Source organism: Pygocentrus nattereri, chromosome 17, assembly GCF_015220715.1.
Source record: "Pygocentrus nattereri isolate fPygNat1 chromosome 17, fPygNat1.pri, whole genome shotgun sequence".
Classification (NCBI taxonomy): domain Eukaryota; kingdom Metazoa; phylum Chordata; class Actinopteri; order Characiformes; family Serrasalmidae; genus Pygocentrus; species Pygocentrus nattereri.
The window spans coordinates 311,139-330,868 of NC_051227.1; the positions used below are offsets into that span (position 1 = coordinate 311,139).

Here is a 19,730-nt window from a genome sequence, read left to right on the forward strand (position 1 = left end):
AGCAATGCAGCACTGCTGTTTTGTCATTTATCAAGATTTGGTTTCAAGGGAACATAATTAGATATTAGACAGCTTCAGTTTGTATATAAACCTAAGTGTTGGTAATTGTTCCACATACAGCTAAGGGCAAGATAATTATTGAGTACTTTTTTCTTTAGTTTAACATCATCTACAAAAATGGAATAAAGTACGAGTTGCAACTCTTGACGGCTGAATTTGACTTTTCACTCATTTTATAGATCATAACAATAATAAACATATATAATACACAATAATAAAATGTAAAACTTTCTGTGAGCTTCTAGAAGCATAAAACTCTTCAGATGTCTGGTTCCTATCACCTCCACTATGAACAATTTCACTAGAACAGACCAAACCACTCTTAATGACGTTGTTTACATCTTAACCATTTAATTATGCAGAAATTCTGAAAAATTGGTGTAATTTCACTTTAGGACACTGCAGTTAGAGGTGTGTGATGATTCAGTCTTGCAGTTTGCACAATGCTAATTTTTGGATCATACATTTCCATTCCTTCAGACACGAAACATGTCTTAGCTAACTGGTTAGATTTGAGATGACAGGACAGTTCTACAAACTTGATTTTTCACTGATCTACTGGATTAAGTGCTGCAGATTGGAGAAGACTAATTTAGGAGCGAAGTAATATGCTAGAGAATGTGATCACATGAATAATACTTTGTGTTCAATCATGTAATAAATAAAGAAGGCAGTTTTCTGAATGCATGAATTACAGTGACAGTCAACAGTTTGGCTTTAGCTTAATGTGTACTACATTCTGCATTTTAGAATAAAAGGGAAGCCATCAAATAAAATATAGAACTATTTAAAACTCTTTAGAACTAATGACATCTAAAGCTTAGCCTTTATTTACGGCCTTAATATCAGAACTCGTCAAAAAATGAGAAAAAAGCCCACTTTTACAACAATACTAATTCTTGCTAGAGCTCCAACAGCAACGCTGCTGTGGATTAAACACAGACATTTGAAGCTTGTGAAACACAAATACTTTACCTCATATGTTGCAACATTTTACCTAGTATCTTGCAGTTTGCACTGACTCTCTCAATAGCCCGAATAACTTTCGGTCGCGTAATAAACAATGGCTGAGATGATTTGTAAATGCACCAGTAGTTCAACCAAACAGGCTAACCTGAGCTTGCACTCAATCAAACTGATAAATGTTCAACAAGAAATATTGTACTGCTCACTTTTCCTGATGTCACCAATCAAAAAAGAGGGTAAAACAGAACCAGAGAGCCAATGACAGGACAGCTTTGCTCACATTTCACATGAATTCACTTGCATATCGCTGTTGTTGGAAGAAAACCTTGTATCTCCAAAATGAGAACTTTACAGTAGCAGGAAAAAAAACGTACTTTACTTTTAATGTAAGTCAATGGAACCAGACATTTTTCCAAGTCATTTTGGGTCATTACTTTTGGTCCATTCATCATGAAATTTACACACAATATATAGGACCATGAGTATTATCAAATGATGTCAAGAACTGAAAATCTCCAAAAGTGGAGATACGAGGTTTTCTTCTGACGACAGCAATATGTTCCTTCCTCTACATTGTTATGACTAAGGTTTGCTTAACAACCTTCAGAAATAGACGAGTACCCCAATGGGCTTTGTGGGGGCAGGCAGGCGAGCGCAGTGGAAGACAGAGTAGGCTGCATTTTTCAAATTTTTTCAACTTGGGCAAGTCAAACCAGCTTTTCATCCATGTTGGAGGGGAACTACCAGACATGGTAACTGTTCTGTTGGCCAAACTGAGACTTGGCTAAAGGAAAGATTTTTGAGGGAGGCTGAAAACCAGCGACCCTTCATTGCCGCACTGTGAAATGGTGCAGGTAGAAGTTCAGTAAGGTTACTATTTAGAGCCGGACATGACGACACAGTGCCTGTGAGGAAGGTCTACATAGAGTTCTCGCAGAGAGTGATGTATCTACCCTTTGGAAATCAGCTCATCACAGATAATTCAACCTTTTAAGCCGTTAGATTTAAATGTCTTTAAGGTTGTGAAGATCATCCGTCCTCTCTGTCTATATGTGTTTTGCAGCTCTCTATGCAGGGGATTCTGATGCAGAAGAAGAAGAGGAGGAGCAGGAGAAAGAGGGGGGAGAAGAGGAGCTGGAAATCCTTCGTCTTCCTGATCTTTTATTCCGAAGAGCGCCACAGCTCCTGCAATACACTGCTGCTTTACATTCTCCTTATGACAGTGAAGACACGCATACATCCTACTCAGAACACACACGCAACCAGGAGCAGAGAGAAGAACTCACTGTGATCAGCAGAATCAGTAAGAAATATAAGTAAAAAATGCTACGATTGTGCTGATTTCTGCAAGTGCCCATAAGGGATTTCTAATGGTATGTTAGCACTAAGCTACATTTGTGCACATATGGTTATAACAGTAACTTACTAAAGGTGGTCTCAGACAAACAGTCCTCTCATTTTTGTTTTTGTCACACTGTTTATTACTCAGTCAGACAAGCTCATGTTACCAACTACAATGATTTGACTCACCATTTAGCAAACGTAAGAAAACAGGTGTCTGTGGAAACCAGTCAGCTTTACCACCCAGATGAGTACAAAGCTGAGATCCAGAGATTTTTTTGTGGCTTTGGACAATATATCCACACATGTGCCTAAAGAGTTGGAAAGCTTCCATTTATAACTCTTAGCAGTGATTGCAGGGCTGAGGAAAAAGGGGCAGGTTTGAAATAGGTCTGAAATGGGACTGTCTCAGTCCCTGATGTTGGCAGTCTAGTCACGCCCTCTCACTACAGTACGCCACACAGCTATTTTCACACATTGGATGCTATGCTGTGTACTACTGATGCAGAGTAGCGTGCAGTATACAGTATATATACAGTATGCTATTTCAAACACAGCCGTTATCATGTAATTCACCTTTAGCAGTTTTACAGTGACTCTTTCAGTAAAAAGCTAAAACTTAAAACTGAAACTTAGCACTGGTATTGGCATGTATCTAGGACTCTCAGAAGCCCAACAGTGACATCTTTTCTCATGCAACTGGTCCCACCCACTGGAATACAAAACGTGATATACTCTGTATGTGGGTACATAGTCTATCGTCTAAGGCCTTCGGTTCGGCTCCTGAGGACCTAACCAATGGGAGAGCTTGCTTAGCTGTATCTACCTAGATACCACTGTGGAAAAAAAACAGACTGGACATTTTTCTGCTGGGTGTCTCAAGATCCTAACTCTTTTGGTTCCAGTTTTAATTTGATAAAGAAACACCTCTCTATTAAGCATATTACCACAATATTAGCAATGTTCTCAGGAATTATTAGGTCTTTTACTATTAGCACACACATTGTGTGGATGTATCATCACTGTTGGCCTTTTTTTATAAATTTGTGAACATCAACTGTTATTTAAAATTTCATGACAACAGGAACAGAAATGGTCAAAAATGCTTAAAATAAAATCTTATTAGACTGACTTTGTCAGCTACTATTGTTTTTGTACCTCTCCGCCACAAATGGAGTTTAAAAATGCACTTTTGGCCAAAATCTCTGTGAACACTCATCACTACACAACGGTTCAATCACCTGGCAGAGTACTTGGAGGTATTCTGTGTTATGGCTTTCAGTGATCGAGCTTTTAGAGCAGTTAAACACCAGATGTCTGGTTCCCTTCACCTCTACTGAGAACAATGGAGTACCTCCTCTCAAACCACTCTGAATTAGTTTTCATATAAAAGATTTAAGTATGCAGATATTTTGAAAAGCATTGAAATTCCATTTCAAGATCTTATGCTAGAAAATGTAAACAGGTCATCACAAAATACTTTAACTGACTTTTGTTTTTAATTGAAATGGTTTGAACATTTTTAGATGAACTTATCATGTATAATGTATTTTTTCTTATGTCTTGCTTTTCTTATTAATATTATTAGTATTTGCACTTGTATCTTGTACGTGGACCTTTGCTGTATTTGCTGCAAATCTGTGATCATGTATATGTGCGTATGTATCAGTGTGTGTGACAGGCTCGTTCGGTGAGGACTGCAGTGTTACCTGTGAGGACTGTGCTAATGGTGGTGCTTGTGGAGAGAAGAGAGATGGCTGTGTGTGTACGACAGGCTGGACAGGGTTCACCTGTAACCAGAGTGAGTCACATTACATACTCTGCTCACTGATCTCAGCTCTATGGCCTGTTTTTTCTCATCTGTCCACCTCACCTGTCTGGCACGGTTGTATGTTGAAGAATTCTACTTAACGACATTCTTATAAGCTTATATGTTTTTTTACTGAAGTCCACTTATGACATTTGTGGGTTTATGTACTCCAAACAGTGTTAAATCATTTTTGCATAACCTCTCTAAACCCTTTACAGTTAAACAGGCTGTTTTTGTTATTGTAACAGTCTTTAAGACTGTTATATGAGCTGTATTCTGATTGGCCGCCCTGTTTTGTGCCTTGTTCAGAAAGAAGTCCAGGAAACACTCTATAGGCTGAATAAATGACATCTTATAAATGAGAATTTCAAAACGGGCAGTTTTTGCAGGTTAGCTTCCATATATGGGCTGCACGGACTGGGGAGTGAATGGACACTGTTGTATTTATTTTTTTTACGTGAGGAACAGTCAGTTTTCCACGATATGGGGCCTTTAAAATCTGATATGTAGCAGAAGCAGTTTTAAGGCAGTTCTCCAGGCATGCTGGCGCACTGCTACACAGTAAAAATGCCATCAGAAACTGTATTTATATCACTAAAGGTCCCGAATCCTACATTTTTCTTGGATTTTATTCCTCCCTTGAGGTCGACTTATAACACCAGTGTAATTTTAGATACCAAAAATGGTCACAATTCATTTTTACATTTTATTTTTACCATTTTTCAACCTCTAGAATGCTGGCTGTTTTTGCTACCGTGCCTAAGTGAATGACCCATGTACTGATTGACTCTCCTGTACTGTGCATCATTCGCAAAAGCACACTTCATTATGCATGTTCATTATGCATAATGCATGAATACAAAAATTTTTACCCCCCCCCCCCCCCCCCCCCCCCCCGCGACCCTGACGGAGAAGTGGCTTAGAAAATGGATGGATGGATGGATGGATGGACAAACATTTTTTTTACCAATGCATTCCACTGGCCTTGAATGCTACTACATTTACAGGGAATAAGGTGAAAATTGGTCTATTGGCTTATCAGGCATATTACAAGAAGCCTTAATATCCTAAACAACTAACCTGCATAGCTGTCAAGTCTCACGGTTTACTGAAGGACTGCTTTAGGGTTCATACTGGTCATATGCTTCCTTGACCTCTTTAGAAGGTGGTTTGTGTGATCAGATGACCGCGTGTCTCCAGGATTTATTTAACCTTGCTCATACTTGTACTTATCGGTGTCCACTTATGGTCTCATCATCCAGGACACATGCAAATGCCAGGTGTAAAGGGGGCAACAGAAACTAGTAGGCCCAGGCAGTGCACTGTTCAGCATTACTAGCCCATATTGCACCATCAAATTGAGGCCAAGAGCACTGGCATTTAAACAGACTACCAAAACGAATGCTAAGCGAACCAACCATCAGCTAGACGTCCCTCTTATACAACAGGACAGCCCTACAATGTAGTTTAACAGTCCTTAAATGGTGTTAATTTAACACTGGTGATTTTACTCGTGATAGTAGCTGTTACAGCTGCACAGTGAGAGGCAAATCCACTGGTGCTTTCTGAATGGTACATGCCACTGTGAATACTTCAAACTGGTTGTAATGGACCTCAAACTGGCCTTCACTTCACTCAGTAGCAGAGGTGGACGAAGTACACAAACCCTGTACTCGAGTTAAAGTCGAGACACCCAAGGTAAAATATTTCTCCAGTAAAAGTAGAAGTTCCTCCCTTTAGACCTCCACTTGAGTAAAAGTACTAAAGTATTTGCCTTCAAATGTACTTAAGTATAAAGTAAAAGTACTAAAAGAGTAATTCTGGCTCTGATGTCCTGTTATCATTTTTATAACCAGACTGGCTTCATGAACTCATTTCAGGTGAAAGTCCTCCAGCGTCTCTCTTGGTAAACCAGTCTTTTAATAGAAGGTCATTAATTAGTGACGCTGACGTCTATTAAAATGATCAGAAGCACAAAACACTGAAGGTAAACAGTTTCCATCAGGGAGAACCGAGTGGCTCTGAAATCACTTTTTACACACAAGCAAAGTTTCAGTTTCAGATTTATTTACAACTTAGTTCCAAGTTTAAGTTGAATAAAAACTGGCTTTAAACTCAGGATCACAGATGAGCTCCTTTACTATGTTGATCTGTAGGCGTCTGTTCATAAACATAAACCAGCCCAAACTCATTTACTATAAAATGAAATGGTGTTTGTAGAAATTCAGAAAAAAGCCGCGTCAGTCTCGACTGCATATGTGGACATATTTCTATATTGAGCTCTATTTACACAAAGTTAGGTTAGTTCATCATTTATGTTGAACAGACTCTCCCAAAGTTTTACGCTGCTGCGCTGACGTTGAACCGCGTGCTGCACTGGGTCGGTATGACCAACAGGTCAAAACCAGCTCTAAACAAAGTGACCGCTGGGCCCTGATTGGCGCTCTGGCTTTGCGCTTCTTTCGTTTTGACATGTGACGTTTTTATACACACAGAAACCAAAAGGAACGACAGATTTCTCAAAATGTAGGAGGAAAAAGTCGGATATTAGACTCTGAAATGTAGTGGAGTGAAAGGAAAAAGTCCAGAACGGAGAAACTTCAGTACAGAGACACCAAAAATACTAAAGTACAGAAACTCATTACATTTACTCAGTTACTCAGTTACTGTCCCCCACTGCTCATTAGCTCCCAGTATACCAATACTGAGGGTCCCTCCATTAGTAATTCTCTTTGTCTTAGAGCAGTACACATGGTCCCTTCTCCTGAATGTCTACGTTGATTACAGTTTAAGTCCAACCATGATTCACCGAATGCAAACCATTAATCAGAAGATTAGCTAGAATAGGGCCAGAAGTTCTCAAAACTCATGAAGGCAGTTCTCCTTCAGGTCAGATGATGTTCACTGTTTTAGGTTTTTTCTAAACATATTGATTGCTAATCTGACTTGTTAGGCCTTCATTCCAGCTCCTTGGCTGTATCTGCCTAGATACTATGGGGAAGACAATCCTGATTGGACAATTTTCTAATTAACAAAAACTTTACCCTAAAATAAAGAATATTACTAGCAGTGAGTCCAAAACCAATGAGCATGATGATTCTATGAAATGAATTTAGTAGAATGGTCCATTCGCCACACACACACACACACACACACACACACACACGGCTCTGGGGCCGATTAGCGGTGACCATATTGCTTTGCCTTACTCTTTGGGGGGCCATGAAATGGTGCCTTCGTGCATTAGCGGTTTGCGGACTAATCCGTTTGAAGTGTGGCGCGTGGAATGCGGAATTGGAGACGATTTACGAGGTCCAGATGGTGTTCTGGTGTTGAGATGTATGGCCAGTATGGGTCAGTCAATTCTGATACAATACAAACATACCCAGGCATGCACACAGGAGGACACAGGAGGGCTGACGTCTGCTATGTTTAAGATCACCACGGTTATCTGCCATGTCAGGTCTCACGTACTGTACATCCCGCTCTCTTCACGTTTAGTGTTTCCTCCTGGCCTCAGAAATTTAAATACTATATACGGTCTGAGTTACATCATACTGTATGTACCTTGAAAGGACAAAATGTAGGATACAGTACTTTCTCTCCTGACAGTGTATTAACAATTAAACAACTGCACTCTTGTCTGTGGGCAGTAGTGTCTCAGAGCACGGGCTACACTCGACCATGTGGCCCAGCTAGCGAGCTCACACGTTCTCATTCATTCTCGATAATGAACGCAACCAAGAGCCTGCTAACTAGCGAACTAGCAATGTGGAGAAGTAGAACTTATTTGGACTGCACCTTATATGGCAAAGGTCTGTCCAATAAAGCCCAAGCTTTACTACCCACTGCTATAACCTAAGAACAGCTGGGAATTAAAGGGTCTCGCAAGCTGTGGCACATCATCAGGAGTCCAGTGTGCATCTTGACTGTCAAGCTTATTGAATGTAACGGAATAATTACGGCAGCCTGGGTTTTGTTTTTATTGTTTGAGCATGTTTGGAACCCTGGAGCCGCCCAGAATAAATATGGAGTCAAATTAGGGTCTTTAATGGTGACGAGAAAAAAAATATATCGCAAATATAAGATTAGCATTTTGCATTTTCCGTTCCTGTTTTGTTTCTGCGATTCTTTCCCTCTTTTGCGTTTCTTTCTCTTGTTTGCTCGTCACTGCTTTTCTTTGCGTCTCGCGTTTCACGTTCCTCGTTTTTTTTTCGCGCTTCTCTCTTTTCTCTGCTCCGGTTTTACCCTCTGTGTGGGGGCGGGGTAAGAGGCGTGGCCAAGAGCGAAAGGCGTGCCGTGAACGTTCCGCGTCATCAGTCGGAGCCACCGTCACACAGCGCGGCAATTCGGTTTACTGGTATCATGGCAGCCGGTCGCCCAGCTGGACCACAGCTATATACACTCTATAGACTGATGGTAATAATCGACCTGTGCTGGGCGTGGTGGAGGAGGAGGAGGGACAGGAGGAGGAGGAGGGGGTGGGAGGGGTTGTCTCGGTTGCTGGACCTGACCTCCCTGTTGACTTAAGCTTTGGGTCAGATGTATAAGAGTCTGAGTGGCCGGAGTGACGTCAGGAAACTGTTTCTGCTGAATATAAAGGCCGTGAACAGCGTGTTATACAGAGTGAGGTCAGCCCAGCTCGCTCCATGACTAACAGCCAACTACCTCCACATGCACGGTCTAAATTATGGTCCTGAATTAAAAGTCTTCATTTAACATTTCTAGAAGATGTAAAAGCAGCTGCCGCCAGCCCCGCCCACTGCTCAGACTAACGAAGTTAGCTCGTAATTAACCTACTGGAGTTCATTAGTTTACTTTACCGTTTACCAAGATAACATGTTTAAAGAACCACGGGTTGGGATCCAGCGGTGGACGCCGTGGGAACCATTCGGCTATATAGTGGAACTGGTATCCATGGTTACCATGTTAGCTAGCCGGCCTACTCTTCTCACAGCCCTGATCACACGGCACAGTTTAGTCAGTGAAAACAAATCCAGCCGAATGAGATAAAATGTCTATAACAGTCGATTATTACCATCAGTCTATAGAGTGTATATAGCTGTGGTCCAGCTGGGCGACCGGCTGCCATGATACCAGTAAACCAAACGCCTTTCGCTCTTGGCCACGCCTCTTTCCCCGCCCCCACACAGAGGGTAAAACCGGAGCAGAGAAAAGAGAGAAGCGCGAAAAATATGATGAACGTAAAATGCGAGACGCAAAGAAAAGCAGCGCGACGCGCAAACAAGAGAAAGAAACGCAAAAGAGGGAAAGAATCGCAGAAACAAAACAGGAACGGAAAATGCGAAATGCTGATCTTATATTTGCGATATATTTTTTTTCTCGTCACCATTAAAGACCCTAATTTGACTTCATAAATAAACAGTATAGGTGAAAATAATGAGCTCACCTAAATCTAAGACATTTTTAATATGGATTTTAATATGGATTGTTCAGTTTTTAGTGATATAATGAGATGAAAGATCGTTCTCTTAACATGGTCGAGTACACTATATGATTCATTTAAAAATAATGAAGTAAGTGGGCATTATGGTCAAGTTTAGGTTTTGGGTTGAGGTTAAGATCAGAGTGAGTCCAAGTTAAAACTAGGGATGAATCTCAAATTGCTCCCTACTCACTAGTGCACTACATGGATTGTGAAACTATGGGGTCTACAGCCAACAAGTGCACTAAATATTAGATAGACAGCTGTGTAGCTTATAGCTGAATATAAATGTAAACTTTCTCTCTCTCTCTCTCTCCTCAGCGTGTGCGGAGGGGACGTATGGTGTGGGGTGCAACAGTTTGTGTGCTTGTCAGAACGGTGGACAGTGTGATCCTGTAAACGGGAAGTGTAACTGCCCTCCAGGAGTCCACGGCCTGCACTGTGAAAACGGTTTGCACACAGTACAATTCCTCTCTTTCCCTGGATTTCCTTACCCCAAATATAGTTGATCAGCAAAGACATGTTTGGTGTATGAAGTTTGCTTCAACAGTGGAGATACAAGGCTAAAGTCGCCCACATCTATAAAGTAATAAACAAAAACCCAACCGATGAGATGACTTTTGCTTGTGTTCGTGGCTACAAGATGTAATTCTGTCTGTTATTATAAATCACAGTGTGTCATATAGCATCACATATGCAAGTCAACAGACTTTTAAAGTCATGTGATCATTTTCTGGGAGCTGGGCCTCAGCAGTTTTTCTGGATGGGTAAAAATGAATGGCATTTGTGAAGATCACTGCTGCTGTGCCCTGTGCTGAACTGAAAGCTTTCAAACTTGTTTGATCCTGTGTGCATTGTTCTCCTGAGTGTCGCTGGATCCTCAATTACAAGGTCGTTTAGCAGTCAACGCACAAATACATCCATGCTCCTACAACCAAGCCAAGACATTGAACATTGAACTGACGTTGCATGAATGTGGAAGTCTACTATTAAACGTCAACACCTGAAACCAGCTATTCAAACTGTAGGATTCCTTAGCCACTGCAGTGTGACTGACAAAGTGGGATTCTGAGGTGAGGTTGCCAGTCTTAAGACATCAATTCAGTGCATAGGAGTGTTGGGTTGTATGTAGCATTGCTCACATTTTGCCTGCTTATTGACCTCGTAATTCAAAGGATACCCAGGGGAAAACTCTTCATCCATTCTTTACCACAGGTTGTGATAGCAGTGATTTTTGAAAATGCCATTGATTTTTCTGCAAAGAGAAATCTGCGTAGACCTGGAGTTCCTCATATGCGCACAGAATGCTACGCACCTCCAGTGCAAAACTAAACTATCGCTTTAATTTGGGGAGTGCAGTCCTGCAGGTACTCCAGGATGCCTGGATGTATTAAACGCTCTGATACAGTGTGTGATGTCACCAGGCTGTGCCCAGGGCTTCTTCGGAAGGTTTTGTCGGAGGAAATGTAACTGCCCCGATAACGGACGCTGCCACCACCTGTATGGGGGGTGTTTCTGTGCCCCCGGACTCTACGGCAAATTCTGCCACTTGCGTAAGTGCCCCCCAAGATTTTCTGTTTTTACAATTGATGAGCAAAATAAAGATTTGCAGTATCTTTACGCCTAGCTCATCCAATGAGATGAGACCGTTGGACATCCGAGGCTACAGATCCAGTGACAACCAACTAATATTCAATGTTAAAGACACTAAGATGTTTGTATTTACAAATATGCTCTGAAAACATTATGACCACTCACAGATGAAGTGAATGACACTAATTATCTAGCGACATCTGCGCATGCCCAGGCACAGTTGGCTCTTGTAACCGATGCGTTGGATGGAGGAGAAACAATCAGGCATGAAGATCTGAGCCACTTTGACAAGAGCCAAATTGTGATGGTCAGACAGTTGGGTTAGAGCATCGTCGAAATGGCATGGCTAGTGGGGTGCTCACGGTCAGCAGTGGCAAGTACATACTGGTACCTATCTGGGGAAGTGATGGCACCAGGATGCACAGTGGGAATAAGACAGGTCTGTGGAGGGACTGTGGCAGTCCGGGCAGTGTTCAGCTCTGGGGCCTGCTATTTATGAGGATGTCAAATTGATACGTCACCTACCTAAACTAAAGGACCAGGTACACCCCTTCATGGCAACGATATTCCCCAAAGGGAGTGTCTTCTTTCAGCCGAATAAAATCTCTGCCACGCGGCACACATTGTTCAGGAATGATTTGAGTTCAAGGAGTTGCTCTGACCTCAAAATTGCCAGATCTCCATCCGATCAAGAATTCATGGGATGTGCTGGAAACAAGTCTGATCTATGGCAGCTCCACTTCACAGTTTACAGGGCGTAACGAACTTGCTGCTAATGTCTTGGTGCCCGATATCACAGGGCACCTTCGAGATTTTGTGAGTCCATACCTCGGTAGGTCAGAGCTGTTTTGGTGGCACACAGAGCTCATAATGTTTTGGCAAATTGTTGTATACAGTATGCAAAGTGCAAGCAAAATGGTATTTAATGGAATCTATTTCTACCCACCTATTACAAGTCCACTGTGAACAGTTATTTTAAACCTGATTTACCTGAAAAGACAAAAAGAAGTTGCCTCCCTGAGTCATTCATTAACATACCCCTGCTATGAAAGTCATGAGCTCAACCAGTATTCAACACACTGGTTTAAACAGCTGCAAGTTCAGGTTGCATTTGATGTTACAACCATAATCCAGCAAGAAAAAAGACATCACCTCAACATTGTGTGGCTGGTCTGAGGTGTGTGACTGGGATTTTTATATATCAGTGTCACTGCTAGATTCAGAGTGTCCAAAAATATCCAGCCAAGAGCGGCTTAGAAAGGTACAAAGTCTGATTATTTAAAATAGCATAATTGTAATTTTGCTACTCCAGCCAAGCAGAACTACATGACAGGGATTTCTAATGAAGTGGCCGATGATCGCATGTCCTCAGTGTGTGACCCCTGATCAGAGAAGAGCTAGTGAAAGCTTCATCTCTGGCTTCTGGCTTTTCTAGCATGTCCAAGGTGGACACACGGAGTTGGCTGTTCGGAGGAGTGCGACTGCGTGCAGGACAACACACTCAGCTGTGGCCCGCAAAATGGGACCTGCATCTGCAAACCTGGTTACCATGGTGACCGCTGCAACACAGGTAGGCTGGGCTTGTTACAGTTCAACCAGTCCTATGAATTGTAATGGAACCAATAGAGCTTGATTAGATGGAACAGACAAAATAGTGCCACATTTCTAGATCTGCGTAAGCAGGACTAACTATGCTATACTTTGTAATGAGACGTGTTGGAAAGCTGTTTTTTTAAGTACTGTGATATCAACGACAATCTCAGAAATGCATATTATAACTCATTTTGTTGTACTTTATCACAATAATGTTGAATTTTGTCATATGCCAAGCTCCATGAACGAGAAAATAGAAAACCGTGTTTACAAAGGGAAGCATGATCAACAAAGGAACTTCAGCAGCCTTTTCAAGTCCAAAGCAATCGAGACTGTTCTCATACTTGCTTCCCCAATGGTGGAACAAGCTACCTTCCGCTGTCAGAGCAGCGGCGTCCCTCGCTATGTTTAAGAAACTCCTGAAGACGGAGCTCTTCAGGGAGCACTTGCTCTAATCGCCTCTTGCAAATCTAACCACTACCAACCTCATCTCCTTCCTGCCCTCCTTCCCTTCTCTACCCCGCTTTTACCCCTTGGCCTCCTTTAAGGCCTGACTATGTTTGTTCTATGTACCACATTATTTGTAAGTTGCTTTGGATAAAAGCGTCTGCTAAATGTAATGTAATGTAATGTAATGTAAACGTGGGTAAATATTTAATGATAACAGTATTTCATACAGTGTCAGAATCCACATAATCAAGTCCATTAGAGACGAGTTTCACAAAATCTGAGGTGCATATAAATGTCCATCACTTGCTACATTAACCTCCAGGTGCTTTACACACCAGGCACGGTTTCCTTATGGAATTCATTTGGACGACAGTCAATTAATTCATGCGTGTCTTTAACGCATGATATCTTGCACAACTTGGACTTGTCCAGTGTGTAGGTCCCAAAAAAAGTGCCTGAATTTCCATGCCTTTCATTAGCATCACGTAAAGTTCGCAACGGTCTTAACAATAAAGACGATCACGTCAGATATCAGGCGTGCTTTATCTCCATTTGGGGTCAGGAGAAAATTGTTTACTATTGATCGCAAACCATGAAACGTTTGTGTTGGGTCCTGGTGGCGTCCAGTAGTCAGTAATATTAATATTGTTGTCCTGATGGGTTGGTACGGCCGTGCAAAGCATTCTAATGGGTGAACATTTGTTCTGGGACTGATTCCAGATGCATTTGATGGTTTCCTAATAGGATCTAAAAGCCGTCCTCCAGCAATTAGTCTTTAAGGCAATTAGTCTTTAACCCACTGGAAAGCAGAACCATCCGTTTTTGATACTAACGATACCAATATTTGTATTTTTTCAGCAGGGTTAATAACTGCTTGGCGGATATGATTTGGGTTGAGAAGACTGCACGGCTCAGTCGTTCCTCTGTCTGAATTCTGTTTGTTACTGTTGTGCAGAATGTGCAGCTGGTTTCTATGGTAGTGGCTGTAAAGAGCGGTGTAACTGCTCTCACGGTGCGTCATGTAACCGTACAACCGGAGAATGCCAGCAGAAGTGCCCGGCTGGACTCTATGGAGAGAAATGCCAACTGGGTGAGCCTGAAATTTCTCTCTCCCTCTCACATAGATGCACTTAATCCAGGCATACACTGTGTGATTTTAGAAGTCTTGTTCTTTGGTGACAGCTCCCACTGTGTGTTTGAATCCTCCATTGCCAAAGCCTGTGATTTATATACTCAGGCTGTATGAAAACACTCGGTCTAACTGGGGGCTCACACTACAGACAGCTCTGTCTACAATTTCCAGTACAGCACGGACGCTGGCCTGCATGTAGGAGCAGTGGTTGTGACTGTGAGGTGTGATTTTGAGAAAACGGTTTGTGAGGCTGCTCACACTGTCGAGACAAGCGACCAAAATTTCGGACTTGTCAGAAATCCATCCGATTGTCCAACTGCTCAATCGGAGCTCATCTGGGCAGTTAATTGGGCATCGTTTCCCCCTAACACAGCGTGGCATAGGACAGCGGATGAACCTGAAATTCGGCCCAGTTTTACACCCATAAAGTCACGTTTCATTAAATCAAAAACATGCGGAAAATGTGTTTCGGTAGTGACGATTCTTAAATGCTCCACACTGATGATCATAATCACCGTTTAACCGAAGCAAACACAGGCTTAGTCCTCAGAAGCTGCCCCTGCAATACTAGTTGTTCATTTACTGCCTTATGCCGCCCTCTAGTGGCAGCTGAAGCCAGTGCAGTGTAGCTGGACCATGGCCGAGTGCCTGGAGTCAAGCGCAATGAATAAATCAGCGGCCTGATGTGGTGTGTGTGTCTGTGTGTGGAGGAGGAGTGTGTGTGTGTGTGTGTGTGTGTGTGTGTGTGTGTCTGTGTGTGGAGGAGGTGTGTGTGTGTGTGTGTGTGTGTGTGTGTGGAGGAGGAGTGTGTGTGTGTGTGTGTGGGTGGAGGAGGAGTGTGTGTGTGTGTGTGTGTGTGTGTCTGTGTGTGGAGGAGGAGTGTGTGTGTGTGTGTGTGTGTGTGTGTCTGTGTGTGGAGGAGGAGTGTGTGTGTGTGTGTGTGTGTGTGTGTGTCTATCTGTGTGTGTGTGTGTGTGTGGAGGAGAAGGTGTGTGTGTGTGTGTGTGTGGAGGAGAAGGTGTGTGTGTGTGTGTGTGTGGAGGAGGAGTGTGTGTGTGTGTGTGTGTGTGTGTGTGTGTGTGTGTGTGTGTGTGTGGAGGAGTCAGATATGAATACAGACTTTAAAGGGCCAAAAGTTCTGATAACTGATAATTTCGGCGATTTGATTGTATATTTATTTAAGGTTTAGTTAAACATTGCTTTACATCTTAAACTCAATTAAAGAACAGAAACTAATTCTTTCTAGAATTTTTAAAATCACATGAGTATTGTAGCACAGAGTAGAGCAGCCTTGGGCCGATAATTGATCATTAGCAAATATCGGAATATCAGCTGTGTAATATAATTTAAATAAATGCTGACATTACACAGCTTATTGATTGCGCTACCTCCAAGGGATTCCAATGGATTTTATTTATTTATTTACACCTTTTATTTATTTATTTATCTATCATCACCAGGTTATTTTTTTACATCTTCTGTTCCTTTATTTATTCAATTGTTATTTTATCCTTATTTGATCTGTTATTTATTAAGTTACTGTATTGTAGCAAATGGTTTGATTTTTTTTTAACTATTACATTTTACTCAACTTTACTTTTTTAGCATTTGATGTTTTTACTATGCAGTTTTTCAGTCCCTGTGTTTTGTATTGGCTCGGCTACACTGTAAATTGAGGGTCTAAGCTGTAGTTCAAAATCAGTACAGTGGAAAACGCTACGCTTAATTATAGGCTACACAAGCAGCACATCATCTATACATAAATACACATTCCCAAAACAAAACCTAAGGCAGGCGATCTGGAAAAATCATTATCTCGGCTTCCGTTCTGCCAAAGAACGCTGAGATACGTGCAAATGAAACAACCATCTCATGCTAGTCTGGCAACATTTTGGTTTCTGATCAAATGAATGGAGAAACACTGGATGTTAACAACGTTACACGCCAATGTTACATTTATATAGAACATAACAACAACAACAATAATAATAATAACAATAATAATAATTATATATTCATGATTTGGAAGGTTCTGTAACATTCACACGTGTTACTTCAAAACTGAACTTGGATCATAATAATATCATTAGATATTAGATGATGACTGTCTTTACGTTTCCGTTCTCGCCCAAACTTACAGTGGAGCTGCACACGATCATTTGGGGTTTCTGTTTCTGTTAATTGTCCTTTCTTTTTTTTTTTATCAGGTTCTTTAGTAAAAGTAATGATTCCTTTTTGAACCATGAGTTCTGTGTAGAACCGTTTCATGCTTAAATGGTTCTTTGCATGGTGATGGTTCTTCAGATTGATAGAGAATGGGTTGTACATGCTTCTATATAGAACTTGCTTGAAAAAGGGTTCTTCTATTGTCAGGATGTCCGATCCCTTGCAGCAACGGAAGGACCTTTTTTGGTGTTATGTATATCTATATACCAAAGATGGTTCTTCAGAGGTCCTATAATAACAAAAATGGCTCTATAGAGAACGATGAACACTCAAAAGAACCCTTTGCATGATTATAAAGGGTTCTTTGCATAATGAAAGGTTCTTCAGATTGATAGAGAATGTGCTGCAAATGGTTCTATTTTAAACGTTTTTTGACAAGGGTTCTGTATAGCACCGAAAAGGGTTCTGCTATTGTTATAATATCAAGCTTAGAATAGAATAGAAGAAGCCTTTTTGGTGCTATATAGAACACCTGTATAACAAGACTCTATACAGAACATTCTCCATCGATCTGAAGAAAGATTTTACCATGCAAAGAGCAATTCAATCATGCAAAAGGTTCTTTACGTATTAATTGCTCTTCTCTTTACTTAAGAACCGCTGAAGCACCATCTTTTTAAAACGTGTTATTCACGTTAAAGGTTGGGCTTGGATACGTTTCACATGAGTAACTGGTGTCCCTGGTGTTTGGTGTCAAATGAATAGAAACTATACTGCTGTACCATCGAAGGTGATGAAACAACCAAAAGTCTCTTGTTATTTGCATATTATCATTAACATTTTTAATGATGCTGATACGACTGTGGGTCATCAGTAACGGCCAATAATGCTACCCAATCTGAGCCCAATGGGGCCTGGAAAATACTGGGTTTTGGGCCAGGTTTATGCGTTTCAGGCTCCGGTTTGGCACATTGTCTCTTCCACGACAAACCGACCATCACTGCAACTGTTGTGCTAGTCAGGTCAGGACTTCAGATGTTCCTGTAGGCCCTGGTTGGACTGGGTCTCTAAGTTGCAGGTAGGAGTTGGTTTTGGGCTTCATTCTCAAGCCTGTGCGGACCTCTATTATCTGCGCTCCCTAATGTGTTTGAGTTTTGGCTTAGGAAGAGTCGCTGTTGCGCCAGCAAGAGAGGAAAAGCGTAGGCATGTTTAAAACATCCTCAGTAGCCGCTTTAGCCATGACAGCAGTGATTTCATGGGAGTTATTTGAGTGCTAATGTTTAAACCAGGCCTGCACTTGGTCTTAGAAATATAGTGCTGTTCTCTTTTTATGATACCGATACAGTCTTTGAGTCTTGGTTCCACTCAGAGGTTCTTCTTCATGCTCTTACAGAGTTTTCTCTTTGAGTCTTGGTTCCATTCAGTGGTTCTTCTTCATGCTCTTACAGAGTTTTCTCTTTGAGTCTTGGTTCCACTCAGAGGTTCTTCTTCATGCTCTTACAGAGTTTTCTCTTTGGGTCTTGGTTCCACTCAGAGGTTCTTCTTCATGCTCTTACAGAGTTTTCTCTTTGAGTCTTGGTTCCATTCAGTGGTTCTTCTTCATGCTCTTACAGAGTTTTCTCTTTGAGTCTTGGTTCCACTCAGAGGTTCTTCTTCATGCTCTTACAGAGTTTTCTCTTTGGGTCTTGGTTCCACTCAGAGGTTCTTCTTCATGCTCTTACAGAGTTCTCTCTTTGAGTCTTGGTTCCACTCAGAGGTTCTTCTTCATGCTCTTACAGAGTTTTCTCTTTGAGTCTTGGTTCCACTCAGAGTTTCTTCTTCATGCTCTTACAGAGTTCTCTCTTTGAGTCTTGGTTCCACTCAGTGGTTCTTCTTCATGCTCTTACAGAGTTCTCTCTTTGAGTCTTGGTTCCATTCAGTGGTTCTTCTTCATGCTCTTACAGAGTTTTCTCTTTGAGTCTTGGTTCCACTCAGAGGTTCTTCTTCATGCTCTTACAGAGTTTTCTCTTTGGGTCTTGGTTCCACTCAGAGGTTCTTCTTCATGCTCTTACAGAGTTTTCTCTTTGAGTCTTGGTTCCACTCAGAGGTTCTTCTTCATGCTCTTACAGAGTTCTCTCTTTGAGTCTTGGTTCCATTCAGTGGTTCTTCTTCATGCTCTTACAGAGTTTTCTCTTTGGGTCTTGGTTCCACTCAGAGGTTCTTCTTCATGCTCTTACAGAGTTCTCTCTTTGAGTCTTGGTTCCACTCAGTGGTTCTTCTTCATGCTCTTACAGAGTTTTCTCTTTGAGTCTTGGTTCCATTCAGTGGTTCTTCTTCATGCTCTTACAGAGTTTTCTCTTTGAGTCTTGGTTCCACGCAGAGGTTCTTCTTCATGCTCTTACAGAGTTCTCTCTTTGAGTCTTGGTTCCATTCAGTGGTTCTTCTTCATGCTCTTACAGAGTTTTCTCTTTGAGTCTTGGTTCCACTCAGAGGTTCTTCTTCATGCTCTTACAGAGTTTTCTCTTTGAGTCTTGGTTCCACTCAGAGGTTCTTCCTCATACTCTTGAAGAGTTTTCAGACTCATAGGCTGAATATCAAAGATTTGAGGTGAGGGCCACACTTTCACTGCTACATTCAGAATTCGTTCTTACTGCCAATGACCAATAGCGATCAAAGGAGTAAATGGGCTGCTAAACGCTGCTGCAGGGCCTGATCTAGTCATTTCACACCAAACCCCCAACAGACGTTCAGCCCACATCTGTAATAAGAATAAGTACCAGAATCCAGTAGGGGGCCATTGAGGTTATGTCTAGATGGCAAATTCCGACCAGGCAATAAGTCAATAAATTCCACTCATGCAGAACATTACGCTGGCAGAGAGAAGCTATCAGCAGTAGGCGGTCACCTCCTCACTATTAAATATTACAGAGTAGATCATTAATCATGTCTTGTGGAAATATATTACAGTATTATCACCCTTACACTTAAATATTACATATCATCAGATGTATTAAAGCTGAGCTGTTATGTGTTATGTATTGTGGATGTAGCTGTATGACTGCTGCTGCACACAGTGCCTTCAAATTGAACGTGCTGACTGATATATAAGACTAGCTGGCACCACAGGCCAACAATACAGGCCTCCTGTTGTAGTTTGTGACTTAACCATATAATGAACTCTGGGTTTAAGCTGG

At 41.6% G+C, this 19,730-nt stretch overlaps 1 protein-coding gene across 1 annotated transcript in view; it reads left to right on the top strand.

Moving 5' to 3' along the window:
* The window catches only part of megf6 (multiple EGF like domains 6), a 120,577-nt gene that overhangs the window by 66,306 nt on the left and 34,541 nt on the right, over positions 1 to 19,730 (top strand). Inside the window, exons 13-18 of the mRNA XM_037546521.1 lie at positions 2,090 to 2,329; positions 4,037 to 4,168; positions 9,945 to 10,073; positions 11,048 to 11,176; positions 12,652 to 12,786; positions 14,215 to 14,349. Coding sequence (XP_037402418.1) covers positions 2,090 to 2,329; positions 4,037 to 4,168; positions 9,945 to 10,073; positions 11,048 to 11,176; positions 12,652 to 12,786; positions 14,215 to 14,349 — 900 coding nt within the window. The remainder of the gene's footprint in view (positions 1 to 2,089; positions 2,330 to 4,036; positions 4,169 to 9,944; positions 10,074 to 11,047; positions 11,177 to 12,651; positions 12,787 to 14,214; positions 14,350 to 19,730) is intronic.